This window comes from Chaetura pelagica, unplaced genomic scaffold, assembly GCF_000747805.2.
Source record: "Chaetura pelagica isolate M959 unplaced genomic scaffold, ChaPel_1.0 scaffold138, whole genome shotgun sequence".
Taxonomy (NCBI): domain Eukaryota; kingdom Metazoa; phylum Chordata; class Aves; order Apodiformes; family Apodidae; genus Chaetura; species Chaetura pelagica.
The window spans coordinates 3,724,586-3,736,699 of NW_009954215.1; the positions used below are offsets into that span (position 1 = coordinate 3,724,586).

The following is a 12,114-nucleotide window of genomic DNA, read 5'->3' on the forward strand; positions in this document are numbered from 1 at the left end:
CAGTCCCGGCCCGGCGGGACGCCCTGAGGCACCGGCCGGCGCGGGGAGAGATGCGGGAGCCCCGGGCTGAGGGGGCACCGGGCGGGCAGCGCCAGACACAGGGAGGGAGCAGCTCCGTCCTCCTGCTGAGAAAGTTGACGTGTGCCCTCCGTGCGAGGCACGTCCGGGAGCCTGCCGGGCAGGGGAGGTGCGGGGCGGGCTGCGGGGCCGGGTGTTCGCGGGGAGGGAGGTCGGAGCGAGCCCGGCGGGATGTCCCGAGAGCGGGGAAGCGTCGGCCTGGGAGGCAGCGGCTCCTGAGGGGTGTAAACCTTCGCCTGGCTTCTTTCCTGGTGAGCTCTGTGAGTAAACACCACTTGGGGGAAGTTTGCAGGTGGCGTTGAATGGGTTGGATTTGTAATCATAGAGATGTTTTAATTAACGTTGATGTATCGAGGGGAAGGTTTTAGAAGTGAGCAACTGGGAAGCTGCAAAGCTCACAGAGGCCTTGGAACAGGAGTAGATGGCAAACTAGAAATGAGATTGCAGTGTGGTATGGCTGCAGGAATAGGTTAGTGCTGCATTTGGGCAGTATAGACACGTGTATCAGTACTTTGTGGAGAAGTTAGGGATTGTGCCCTTGCAATGGAATGGTTATGTGTTATGGTTGCGTTTGGAACATGTTCAGATCTGCATTTTACCAAAATGCTAATGAAAATCTGACAGTAGTTCAGAAGAGCTAATAAAAGCTCTCAGTGTTGAAAGAAGATAGTGACTTAATCTAAGTACAACACACAGGGGTGAGCTAATGAAGAAGATACAGCATAAATACTTGAGGACAGTTGTACAAAAGAAGAACGTAATTATACATCATAATTCTTCAGACTCATTCATTACTGGATCTTTTTTAGTGCTCTGGGTAGGCACTGACACCCAGAATCTTGCTAGTAAATTAAAGTATTACTGAAATGTAATTAATATGATCTGCTGTTTGTATCATTCAGTACATAACTAGGATGACAAATAAGTTAGATTTACAGAAGGAACTTCCTTCTGGTGGACAAAGGAATCTGAATGTCTCTTGTGGTGTTAAAACTGTACCAGAAAGACAAGTCAACCAAGGAAATGTGTTATGGAAATTGTTGTCATTCACAGGTCTGCAGTGGATACTCTCCATTTAAATTTTATTGATTCTAGATTTTAAACCTAAAATATTGATTCTTTATTAAGCTTGGGAAGATTTATTGTTACTGAGTTTGTGAAGTTACTCATAAGTAAGGATTGCACATTGAGGACCCCAGTGCTTTCACTCTGCAGTTCTGACTTCATTAGTTCTATGTAAGTTAGTTCAGAGAATATTTTCTTCCTTTTGCTAATACTAGACAAAAATTGTCAGTAATAATTTTAATTATAGCAAAGGGTCTTTACATATATTCTCAGATATTTGTGCTGTAGTTTTTCTAATGTTGTGCTATACGAGATTGATACACTTTGTAATGAAACTAGTGGACTGAAAAGGGCTCTTCGTATGTTGTATATGGAGGAAAACAAAAGCAGTTTCTGTTCCAAGGAAGTAGTTCCAGAATTTAGCTGTCTTTAACCATTTTTGTTGTTTGAAATTGGGATTGAGTTTATCCTGTTTTGCTTCTTTTTTTTTCTTCTTCTTATAATTTGCTACAATTTCTGTTGTTCAGTGGTGTTACATAGGTAGCTACCAATAACCTTTTTGGCAAGATTAACCATTTAGAAGAAATTAGAAGAGGTCTGAGAACAATGCCTAATTTCTGGAAACAAGCTTCTCTCCTCACAGTTGTCACCATGGCCATTCTGCCCATGATTATGTCAATATATACCAATATTTAGAAATCTTAAAGTCAAGAATTGTAGGACTGTTGGCTTCCGTGGTCAGATCCAGGAACTATAGGTGACAGAGTTCAGTGCAGAACCAAGGTTTAAGAGCTCAGGTACAGCACATATGTAGTTGTATCACTTATGGAACAAAGCCTGTGATTCCCAAAGCTGTGATAGTTGATATATTCTCTTCTGGATTGAAAATAGCAACACATTGAAAAAGGTAGATACCAAAGCCACTGCAAACCTGTCCAGTGTAGGGAGACTGCAGTCTCCTGAATGAGCCTGACACATCCCAGCCTGGTGGTCCTCAGTTTCATGCAATTGTTTCCTTCTGCCAGGCTCTTGAAATTGGCTTTTGAAGGTGGAAGGACAAAGTACACAGGCTGCTGCCTTAGTGGTTTCTCACAAATCACTGAGAATTCCTTTTGGGAATCACTGGACTATGGATTCATTCAAGCAGCACTGTGCTGCAGTGAGATCAGACCTAAAGTGGTGAGTCCCCAGCCTTGGGGATCCCTGTGCCAGGCTCCATCATGTGGTGCAGACTTGCTCCAAATCTGTTTTTTTTGAGGAAAGGATAATTTGTGCTACCTACAGTGTCTTTGAAAGTACCGTTAAGAGCCTGATTCTGCCAGAAATGTACCCCGTACGCAAGTGGTTTTCAAAGTACACCTAAGCAGGCATTTGCTCCTCAGCTGAAGGGTCTTGACATCTCTTGCTGCTTGTGGTCAGTGTTTGTTGGAGCCCCTGTTTATGAGTCTGGCAGAATGATCTTGGTGCAGCTGTCTCTTCTTTTCCCCTTTGCTTGCTGGCACTGTTACTGTGAAGCAGTGGGATGCTGAACTAAGAACCCTGTCCCATTGTTTATATTACAGTAGTGCCTGGAAGTCCTATTGTGCTGAACACTGTGTAAACATGCGTTAAGTGACTGTTCCTCTCCCAGCAAGGTGCAACAAATGTGAAGGGATGAGGATATGAGCTTACTTTTTGCATAGTATGGCTGTAGACACAATCTTAGGTGTTAAATCATTGGGGCGTTAACCCAGCTGACCAGTTGCTGTCCTTCTACATGCATTTTTACAATATTCTGTTAAAACTCGCCATTTCTCTTTAGGATACTTAGAACTGCCTGTCTGCACAATGAACACACACAGCCAGATTAGGGAACTTTATTGCAAGATCTGAGGGGGAGATAAGAGAGTGTTAGCTGTAGGGAATAATTCTTTATATTGGAAAACTGACATAGTAGCATTAGAGATTTTAAGAGAAGGGCTGACAGCACTCTGCATAAGCATAGGAGAGTGAAAAATAATACCAATGTTCTTAAGTAAATGACATTTTAAACTATTTTTTTAACAACTGTGTATTGAGTGGAAGGGAATTTTAGCTTGCTGTTGCATTGTAGCAATGAACAACCTTTTGAATTTGATTATCAGTGCTGACACTCCAGAATATTGCAGCATTAGAGGCAGAAGGGACAGAAGGATCCTAAAATGTCAGAATTTCTATAGTTTTGCCTTGTATTGCACAGATTTTTTGCATTTAAAATAATGTACAGCAGGTTTTAAAGAAGTTATACGGTTTATCACATTTCTTGCTAGATTTGATATAACAAAGTAGCATTGCTTTTCCTCACCATTAAAGAATAGCTTGCATATCAGAGTTTGTTTAGTTTGTACAGGAGTGGTTATTACCAGGTAACAAAAGCAAAAGGAATAATTGGTCCATTTTATCTTGGGCTTTACATTTTACCAATATAAAAGCGTAGAGCTACCTTTCAGCTGATAGTGATGACATCCTCCATATGAGAACCTGCTCCTTTGTTTAGTTGAGATGCTGGGAGGCATTGTTTCAGAAGACTTGTGGACCTGCTTGTTGGCACCAGTAAGTGAAGAAACATATTCCAGCCATGCTGTAATTCAGACAAGCTGTTATCTGATGTGTTGATTGGGTTCTTTATCTCTTTTTGTGGAAAAAACCTGCAAATGCATTTGCTGATTTCTTTTCAGAGGATACCTGGGGAGAAGTTGAGAGTGAGTTGGTAGATAGAAAACTGTGTTACCTCCCTTCATACCGTTTTGTGAGTGTAGTGCTGTTCCATAAAGGACCTATGTTTACTTCCTAGAATTCTTCAAAGTACAGGGTAATGATTAAGGAAAAAGTTAAAAGCTTTATTTCTTAGCAAGTAGTCAGTCCTCACTTAATTACAATTCAAATCTAAGTTAAATTAATCCTAAAGCTTCTGGAAAAGTCTGTAGGAAAACCTAAATTTTTATATTTACAGCTATTGATGATAGCCTTCCATGTATTCATTTTTTTTAAACTACTTTTCTGGTTTTATATTGCTGAACTTTTAAATTATCCTGTGTCTCTTTCTCTAGTGGTATATCTGCAACAGAGAACAATTGTCTGAATCCCTTCAGCCTATTTTTGTCCAGAGTTACCTTGACCAAGGAACACAGATCTTCTTAAACAACAGCATTGAGAAATCAGGCTGGCTGTTCATCCAGCTGTATCACTCTTTTGTGTCCTCAATTTTTAGCCTCTTTATGTCTAGAACATCCATCAATGGGTAAGTGAAAAGTCAAATCTTAGGTAAACTAAATAACAGTTTGGATCTAGAGTTTCCAAGTTTTCAGCCCTACCCTTTGATCTGTCAGCTTTTCTTAAATTTGTAGTTTCCCCTTTGCCAGTCTAACAGATCTGATGCGCTCCTGTGCTTTTCACAGCCAACCCTCTATTGAAGAACACTATTTCAAGTATGGGGGGACAGAGGAGGTAATTGCAATTAATAAGAGATGGTCAGAGGACTCTATTTGTCTTTTATGACTATTACTTGTATTAATTTCCTTCTGGGAAAGAGAGTGTTCTCTTTGTGTTAGACAGTCTTTGCTTTCTTCCCTCTGCTTTCTTTCCCCCACTACCTTGCTCTTTACCTACTGCCCTGTCTCTATCAGTTGCTGTTGTGAGTGTCTGTGTTGAAGGTGTCCAGTCAGCTCTGTATTGCATTTAAAACCCTTTCTGCTAGATAGTGTGTGCACCCATTGCAAACCTAGGCAGATTTCTAAACAGTGCAGAAGTTGGCTGAGTGTTGTGTCAGGTAACAATAACATGGAACAGAAATCTGTCTTTTCTCTTATTCTGTAAAACATAATTTCACCTCAAATTGTGTGTAAGCTGTACTTGAACAGGTGAACTCTGATGTAGCATGTTTGATAATCAGGAAGGCAGTAAAAGATAAGTTTATAAAACAGTACTCTACTCTTACTGCATCAGTCTCTTCTGTGACTGCATGGGAATTTAGCTGTTTGTGAGCACTTTATTATTTTTTCAAAAAAAAGTCTGTGCCTTTTCTTGCTCATGTCACCCCATTCAGTCATATGTTGAACAGCTTATCAGTTTTGACCTTGTGAAGAACACGTTTTGTTACACATACCTGACTTCTCCACCATCCCCACCTCTACACCTACTACATACTTCTGCACCATCTGATACAAGGATAGTAGCTGACTACTACAGATAGAAAAATGATCTTTTTTCCTTATCTTATAACAGGATGACTTTATGAGCTTCCCTGCTGTCTTCCTAGTTACTTGTAGCTTTATGTAAAGGTTCCTTTGGTCTCCTTCCTTTCTCTTCCATATTTTTTTTTTTCCAAAGGCTCTCCAGTGCTTTGAATAACACCTCATAGTGCTGTTAGGAATAATAGCTAGGAGCCAATTATACAGTGTGGACTGACACAAGTGTGCTGCAAGGGACCTAAATTGGCGGTGTTCTGTTTGTTTTTATACATTAAATATCCTCCTTTAGTTTCTTCTATGTGACTGTATACTCTATCCTTTTTGTTTCTTTCTTTGTTTTTAATATCCTCAGTCTTCACTAGGCTGCCTCCTTTTCACATTTTGTTTTTCTTTGCTTCTTTTTGTTTACCTTTTTTCTCCTCAAACATAAAATATTTGTTTATTGTCTTCAAATTTAACATGCTATTCAACATTAGTTTAAAGAATAGAATTTATCTACCTTCAGTCAATTACTGACCAGTTCTTTTTCCTCAGCTTGTTCTCCTAACTCTTTCATCTTCTGAATTCTGGTATGACAGCTGAAATCTGTCACTGTAGTTTTCAAACAGTTGCAGGTGGGTGTGTCATTGACCTGATCCATAAGGAAACCAACTGTCACGTCTACCCAAGTCCTTAATAAGTTGCCTATTTTCTGTTCCACAGCTCTTCATCATGAATGCAGGATCTGCAGATAGCAGCAAAAGCCATTGTAACATGCAATTAAAAAAAATCTCTTTTGCCACTCCAGTGTTACCCCCATCCTTTCTTTAAATTGGTCCCCTGGTTTCCCTCATAATTCCACATCCTATTCCTCATTCCTTGTGCACACTTCTGTGTCTGCAGCCATTTTACTTCCTCCACTATTTAATCTTTTTTTCTTTTTTCTTTTTTTTTTTTTTTTCCTAAGGTAGGTGGCAGAGATTAAAATCTGGAAATGTAACAAATAAGATTCAGCCTTTAGCCTTCCCTCCCTTTCTTTCCCTGCTTTTTTTTTGGTCATTATTAATGTGATCATTTTCTTGAGCTGCACCCCATGAGCTCTTCCTTGCCTAATCAGATTCCTCCTGAAGTCTTAACCACTGTAACTGCATGTGGCTATGTATTTGATCTCTGACAAGTGCAAGGCAAGTTGAACTGGATTTAAAATGTACCTGAGCACTGAGCTTGTCTACTATTCTGTGTGACTGGTTGCTGCCAAAGCACATTCTGAATTACTTTATTATCCTTCCTGTTCAAGTTTGTACGAAATTGGTCATTTCTTGTTTTTTATGTTTCAGGCTGCTGGGAAGGGGCTCAATGTTTGTGTTTTCCCCAGAACAATTTCAAAGACTGCTTAAAATAAATCCAGAATGGAAATCCCACCGACTTCTTGATTTAGGGGCTGGGGATGGAGAAGTCACTAAAGTTATGAGTCCTCACTTTGAAGAAATCTATGCCACTGAATTGTCTGAAACTATGATATGGCAGCTTCAGAAGAAGAAATACAGGTATTATACTTTCTGCATCCTTTATATAATACATTATAGCAAAGTAATCTATTGGTAATATTTAATGAATGTTTAGTATTTTCAATCAAATCCTCTATTGCTTGATCATTATGGAAAAGGTTAACCTGTACAAAAGCAGGAAAACCCCCACATCTGGTATTCCCAGGCTTTTGTTAACCTGTTACCAGTTGAGACAAGATAGGCAACAACTGTTTTGAAGTATCTTTTTTGTAGATTGTGTAAATTGCTTAAATCAAAGGATTTAGGAAGATAAAATTGAGATGATCAGTGTAACGGAACAGTCAAAAAATGCTCATGGGTACTGCAGAGAAAGCAAACTGAATCCTGGTAATATGGAATCCTCAATAACCTGCTGTTACGATTACATAGTGTTTAGTAACAAGAACCTCTGTGCTTTCAGAACTTTGTCCACACACTCACTAGAATTCCCAGAGGTTCTTGCAGACAGCTGATTCAGTCTAGTTGAGTAGTAGTATTTCAGGCACTATATCCCTAGACTTCAAGCCAAAGAATGAAGGAACTGTGGATTTCTTTTTTTCACCTGTCTTTGAGTGGAATCATAACAGCTACTTTGCAATCTGGGTTTGCAAATCTGTAAATCAGAGTGGACAGAATTCAGCAAGCAATCCATTAATCATATTTCAGCTTTATTGTTCCTTGAGAAGTATTTTCAGTTTTATTCTAGGACAATGCATTTTTTTAATACCTGGTGTTTTGTTTTTTGTCTCCTCTTTTGCCTGGTGATTGCAAGGCAATGTAAAGGTTCCTATGGCTGGATATATAGCTATGGCCATTGTTGATTTAGTGTTCTTTTCCAGAAGACCAGAAGGATCATGTCCATCTCTTCTCATTGCTGAGGTGGCTGACCTCTGTGCTATAGGAAATTTTTGTCTTCAGTGGTTCTCTCAGAACTCAGCCTGTGTTTGTTTAACAGACTGTATCTCTTTGCCTTTATAGGGTGCTTGGTATAAACGAATGGCAAAACATAGGATTTCAGTATGATGTTATCAGCTGTTTGAATTTGCTGGATCGCTGTGATCAACCACTGACTGTATTAAAAGATATTAGAAGTGTTCTGGAGCCAACTAGGGGCAGAGTCATTCTAGCATTAGTTCTGCCATTTCACCCATATGTGGAAAATGGTAAGTACACAGATTAATAGCTATTCAGGCAGGTAAAGAAAACATTTGTAGGTGATAGTATCTCAAATAACATGTCTAGTAAATAATTGGCATGTTTGTATTTGATTGTTTATAAATAACTTGTCTGGTGCATGTTCAGAAGTGTGAAATAGGCCTAGGTAAATAGGCCGTATGGTGTAAGCTCTTTTCTTAATTCCCCATCCATAGGTAAATAGGCCATATGGTGTAAGCTCTTTTCTTAATTCCCCATCATACATTGTTGGCACCAATATAAAGCTCAAATATTGAAGCCACATCCTGTTCTGCAGGTTGTCTCATTTGAGTTGTGTTGGAGCAACATGGGAGAACTGATCTCTGATTAGGGCCCTCTCCTGCTGTCATATAGGTAACCCCAGTTGTCTCTAGCAGCCAACTGAGCAAAACCATCAGAACTGTCTAATGCTGAATAGAGCAAGCAGTTCAGGTCAAACTGCTTCAAGTGTTCCAGGTGAACAGCACCTAAAAATTAATAGGGAGATAATGTTCACTTTCCAACATGAGTTCTCAAAGTAAAATATAAACCCCTACTAATATAAAATATCAGGCACTGTTTATATTGTATTAGTAACTGGGATAAAAAAGTAAAATGCAGTGCCAAAACTTTATTTCCTCTAGTTGCATTTTAAAGAAATGAGAGATTTTTAAATGAATCTGTCCTTATGACTAAACTTCAGAAGAGACTAGAAACTGTTTTTTACATGGCTGTGATTGTGGATTCAGGTTGAGAAACCCTGAAAGTGTTTTGAATTCCAGAAGGCTGGTGTTCCTCAGTCATTGTTTGGACACTGGCACTCCTTGAGTATTAAGGCTTGTCCGTGGGAAGGCAAATATGCCCAGAAAACACAGAACTAATCACCTTCACGTTCTGGCCATCACAAATGCCTCAAACTGAATCATGAGTTTTAATTATAAAAAATGCCATCAGGTTAAGACTTGCTTAAAATACAGTATCTGAACATATAATTTTGTAACTATTCTGAAAAGTAGTGTGTCTTAAATGAGATGGGGGGGTGACTTACTACACATCTGAACAGTATTTCCAAGCATATATGGTTACAAATTGCTCCTATAATGTACAACAATACGGCTTCCTCTTTTAAAAATTCTTTTAAATTCCATAGAACAGCAGTGGCTTTCCAGTCTTTCACTGCCATATTAGAAGTAGAAATTGAGGAATTATTTGGGTGGCTTTTTTGCTTATGTGTTATTGCGTTAAGTGTCTACCCTTCTGCATGTTGTTGGGTAAACACATGACAGACCACATGCAACTTCCTCGCTCGGCATGAGGGAGATAAATTAAGGAAGAAACTACTCTTAAGTCCATTTACATCCTTTGTCATTAATCTCCTGCAGTATGCTGGGAGGAGAATAGAGCATTAAATTTCTAAATCCCAGGGGACTGGAAACTTGTTCTGTGACTGTTGAGTTTGGTCGTTCCTACTTGTTGAAGCTGAAATCTGGTGTAAGATGTCTTGTAAACTGAAGTCATACTTTTGTTTATGGCGGTGTCTTGTAGCAGATTAGTCACTTTGCTTAAGGCAGTTTTGCTTCCTTAGTATGTCCTGAAACTTAAAAATATACTCTGCTTGTCTGCTTACCACTGCCATGGATATGGGCCCATATAAACTTAGACAATGCAAGTCAGTCACTCCGCTGAAACTTTCAATTAAGATCTACTTAGCTGTGATCTAAAGGAATAGGCAGTGAACTGCCAGACTGTCTTCATAATGTACAAATTATTTCAGAATATTAGTGTTTCCATTCAGCTATTCTATGAGTTGATGCATTTTTAAAAGTGTTATATATGTACATAGGCTTTATAGTTAACAAAAAATATATCTACTTGGAACATTCAAAGAGGAGAACATTTCTTGGCTCAAGTAACTTGTAGTAGATAATTATAAACAGTTTGGACCCACATAGAGAAACTGTTGAATTTTATAAGGGGGGACAAATGGAAAAGAGATGAGGCAGGTAAGTTGTTTGATCGGTGTATAAGTCAGTTTATAGAAATGGAGAAATTATTTTAATAAAAATGAGGTATTTGGATTATTACACATAATGTAAGGGGAGGGTAATTGTGGCAACAGTCTATGCTAGTAACATAAAACTTGCTTTAAGAGAACAAAGCAAGGTGGAGGAGTTGCTTGCTGTTACTGGAATTACAGTGACACCTAGAGTCCAAAGTAGCTTAATCGTTAATTCTTTCTGAGGCTTTTCAGAGTTTTATTTGCAACATACAGAACACTTATTGGATGTGTCTAAATTTAGCAATTAAGCTGGATGAATCATAAGGTAATAAGACTAGTCACATAAGAACGTGTATTATTATAATGTTGTACTTTGAATATATATTCTATAGGGTGATATAAAAATCCTTTGTATTTCCTAATATATGCATCATACTTATATGAAGGCATTATTAGATAATGTATGACTGCACTTGTTTAAATTTCACTAAAATAAAACGTTAGAGACACCATAACTCAGAAGTAGAAAACCCTGGCAGCCTGGGGCTGTGGTGTTTTCTTGTTGAACACATTAATGTCCTTGTGATTGATTGACAGGGGTAAGAATACAAAGGTGTGTTTTCCATCTTTCTGAAATACATGGTACTAAATTGAGCTGGAAACACAGTACTGTGCTAGATGGACCCTTGCTTTGTCTCAGTTGTCAGTTTTCATTTCACTGAAGTGAGAAATGCCTTTTCATTTGTTAAACAAAGCCTTTGCTTTATTTAAATTAATGTAAAAGATGCAGCTGGTCTCTAGTAGGGATAATGCCTGATACTAACACATCTCTTGTAAAAGTGCTGATTTTTTAGACTGGCTACCTTAGGTAGTAACTGCTAAAAATAAGGTATGTTAAAAAGAAGTATTCTAGAATGACTAGGTCATACAGTTCTGTGTTCATGCTTGTATCCATGTCTAACAGGCATTTAAAGGCAAAACTTGGTGCTCCAGGTAGTCCTGAATTTGGATGGTAGGACTGGAAGATGTGGGTTGTCTGTCTAGCTGGTTAATTTTAATATTCCAGGAGTGACCTTCTCAAGATGACCACTGCTTTCCTTTTAATAGACTAGGAAAAAGCCCCCATCCCATATGAGCTTTACCATCGTAGTATATGTATTGATATTGTCTGTTTCTCCTGCTTGCCTGTCTACAGAATAAATAGATTTTGCTCTATTTGAGCTGTTGTTAAGACTCTGTCACTGTTGATATGTATATCTGTTATGTTGGTAATTATCACATTAACGTGACTAAAACCAGAATTTCACCTATGAAACAAGTTTATTTTCTGTTGCTGTCAATTATCATGCATCTTTCACAAATGTTTGTGTAAAAGGAATACATGTAAGTTTATGGAAAAAGAAAAATATGTAGAATTAACTGAAGACTTTTACAAAGCATTAGCAGTTATCTCATGAAAGATGAAGTCCTTTCCCATGGGTCTTATTCTTGCCAAGTGGACGTAGTCTGTAACATGTACAATGCACTTGGTTTTGGTGATCTGTTTAGAAAATACTTTTGAAGAACACTGCCCTGCAAGGTTTTCTCCTCTCTGTTTAAAACAAAGGAAGTCTGTGAAGAAGCCTAACTCTTCATCTGCCCCTTTGCTTGCCTGAGAAATACTGAACAAATCTGAACTGCTGCACATGCTCATCTGTTCTGATAAACAGTGTCATCTTCCACATCATCCTAGGGGAAAAATGTAGAAGTATTTAATTACTGTTGTGAACTGTTATTTATTAAGGCAGGATTTCCTTTTTGAGGCAAACTCCATCCCTTTACTGTTTCAGTAAACTCCTTTCTTGACATTTATCCAGTTGCTTTTGTCCATGTGGCATCTACAGGTTTCAAAGCACATTTCTTTTCCTCTTGGCTTTTCCTAATCTCCAGCAAGCACAGAGGCAGTAAACATACCCCTTGTTTTCACTGTGTTCATATCTAATTCTCAAAACAAGGACCAGGTCATGTCAGGAGGGACTTGGAAGTCTTTAAAGCAGTAGTTACTGAAGAAAACAATTGGAGCTGT

The 12,114-nt window shown here is 38.6% G+C and overlaps 2 protein-coding genes across 2 annotated transcripts in view; one reads left to right on the forward strand and one right to left on the reverse strand.

The window, feature by feature from the left end:
* Positions 1-50: 50 nt before the first annotated feature.
* Positions 51-12,114, forward strand: part of METTL9 (methyltransferase like 9) — a 19,222-nt gene continuing 7,158 nt past the window's right edge. The window contains exons 1-4 of the mRNA XM_010003318.1: positions 51-329; positions 4,212-4,402; positions 6,668-6,877; positions 7,856-8,040. Coding sequence (XP_010001620.1) covers positions 51-329; positions 4,212-4,402; positions 6,668-6,877; positions 7,856-8,040 — 865 coding nt within the window. The remainder of the gene's footprint in view (positions 330-4,211; positions 4,403-6,667; positions 6,878-7,855; positions 8,041-12,114) is intronic.
* The window catches only part of IGSF6 (immunoglobulin superfamily, member 6), a 5,972-nt gene continuing 5,596 nt past the window's right edge, over positions 11,739-12,114 (reverse strand). The window contains exon 6 of the mRNA XM_010003251.1: positions 11,739-11,777. Within this exon, the coding sequence (XP_010001553.1) occupies positions 11,739-11,777 (39 nt within the window). The remainder of the gene's footprint in view (positions 11,778-12,114) is intronic.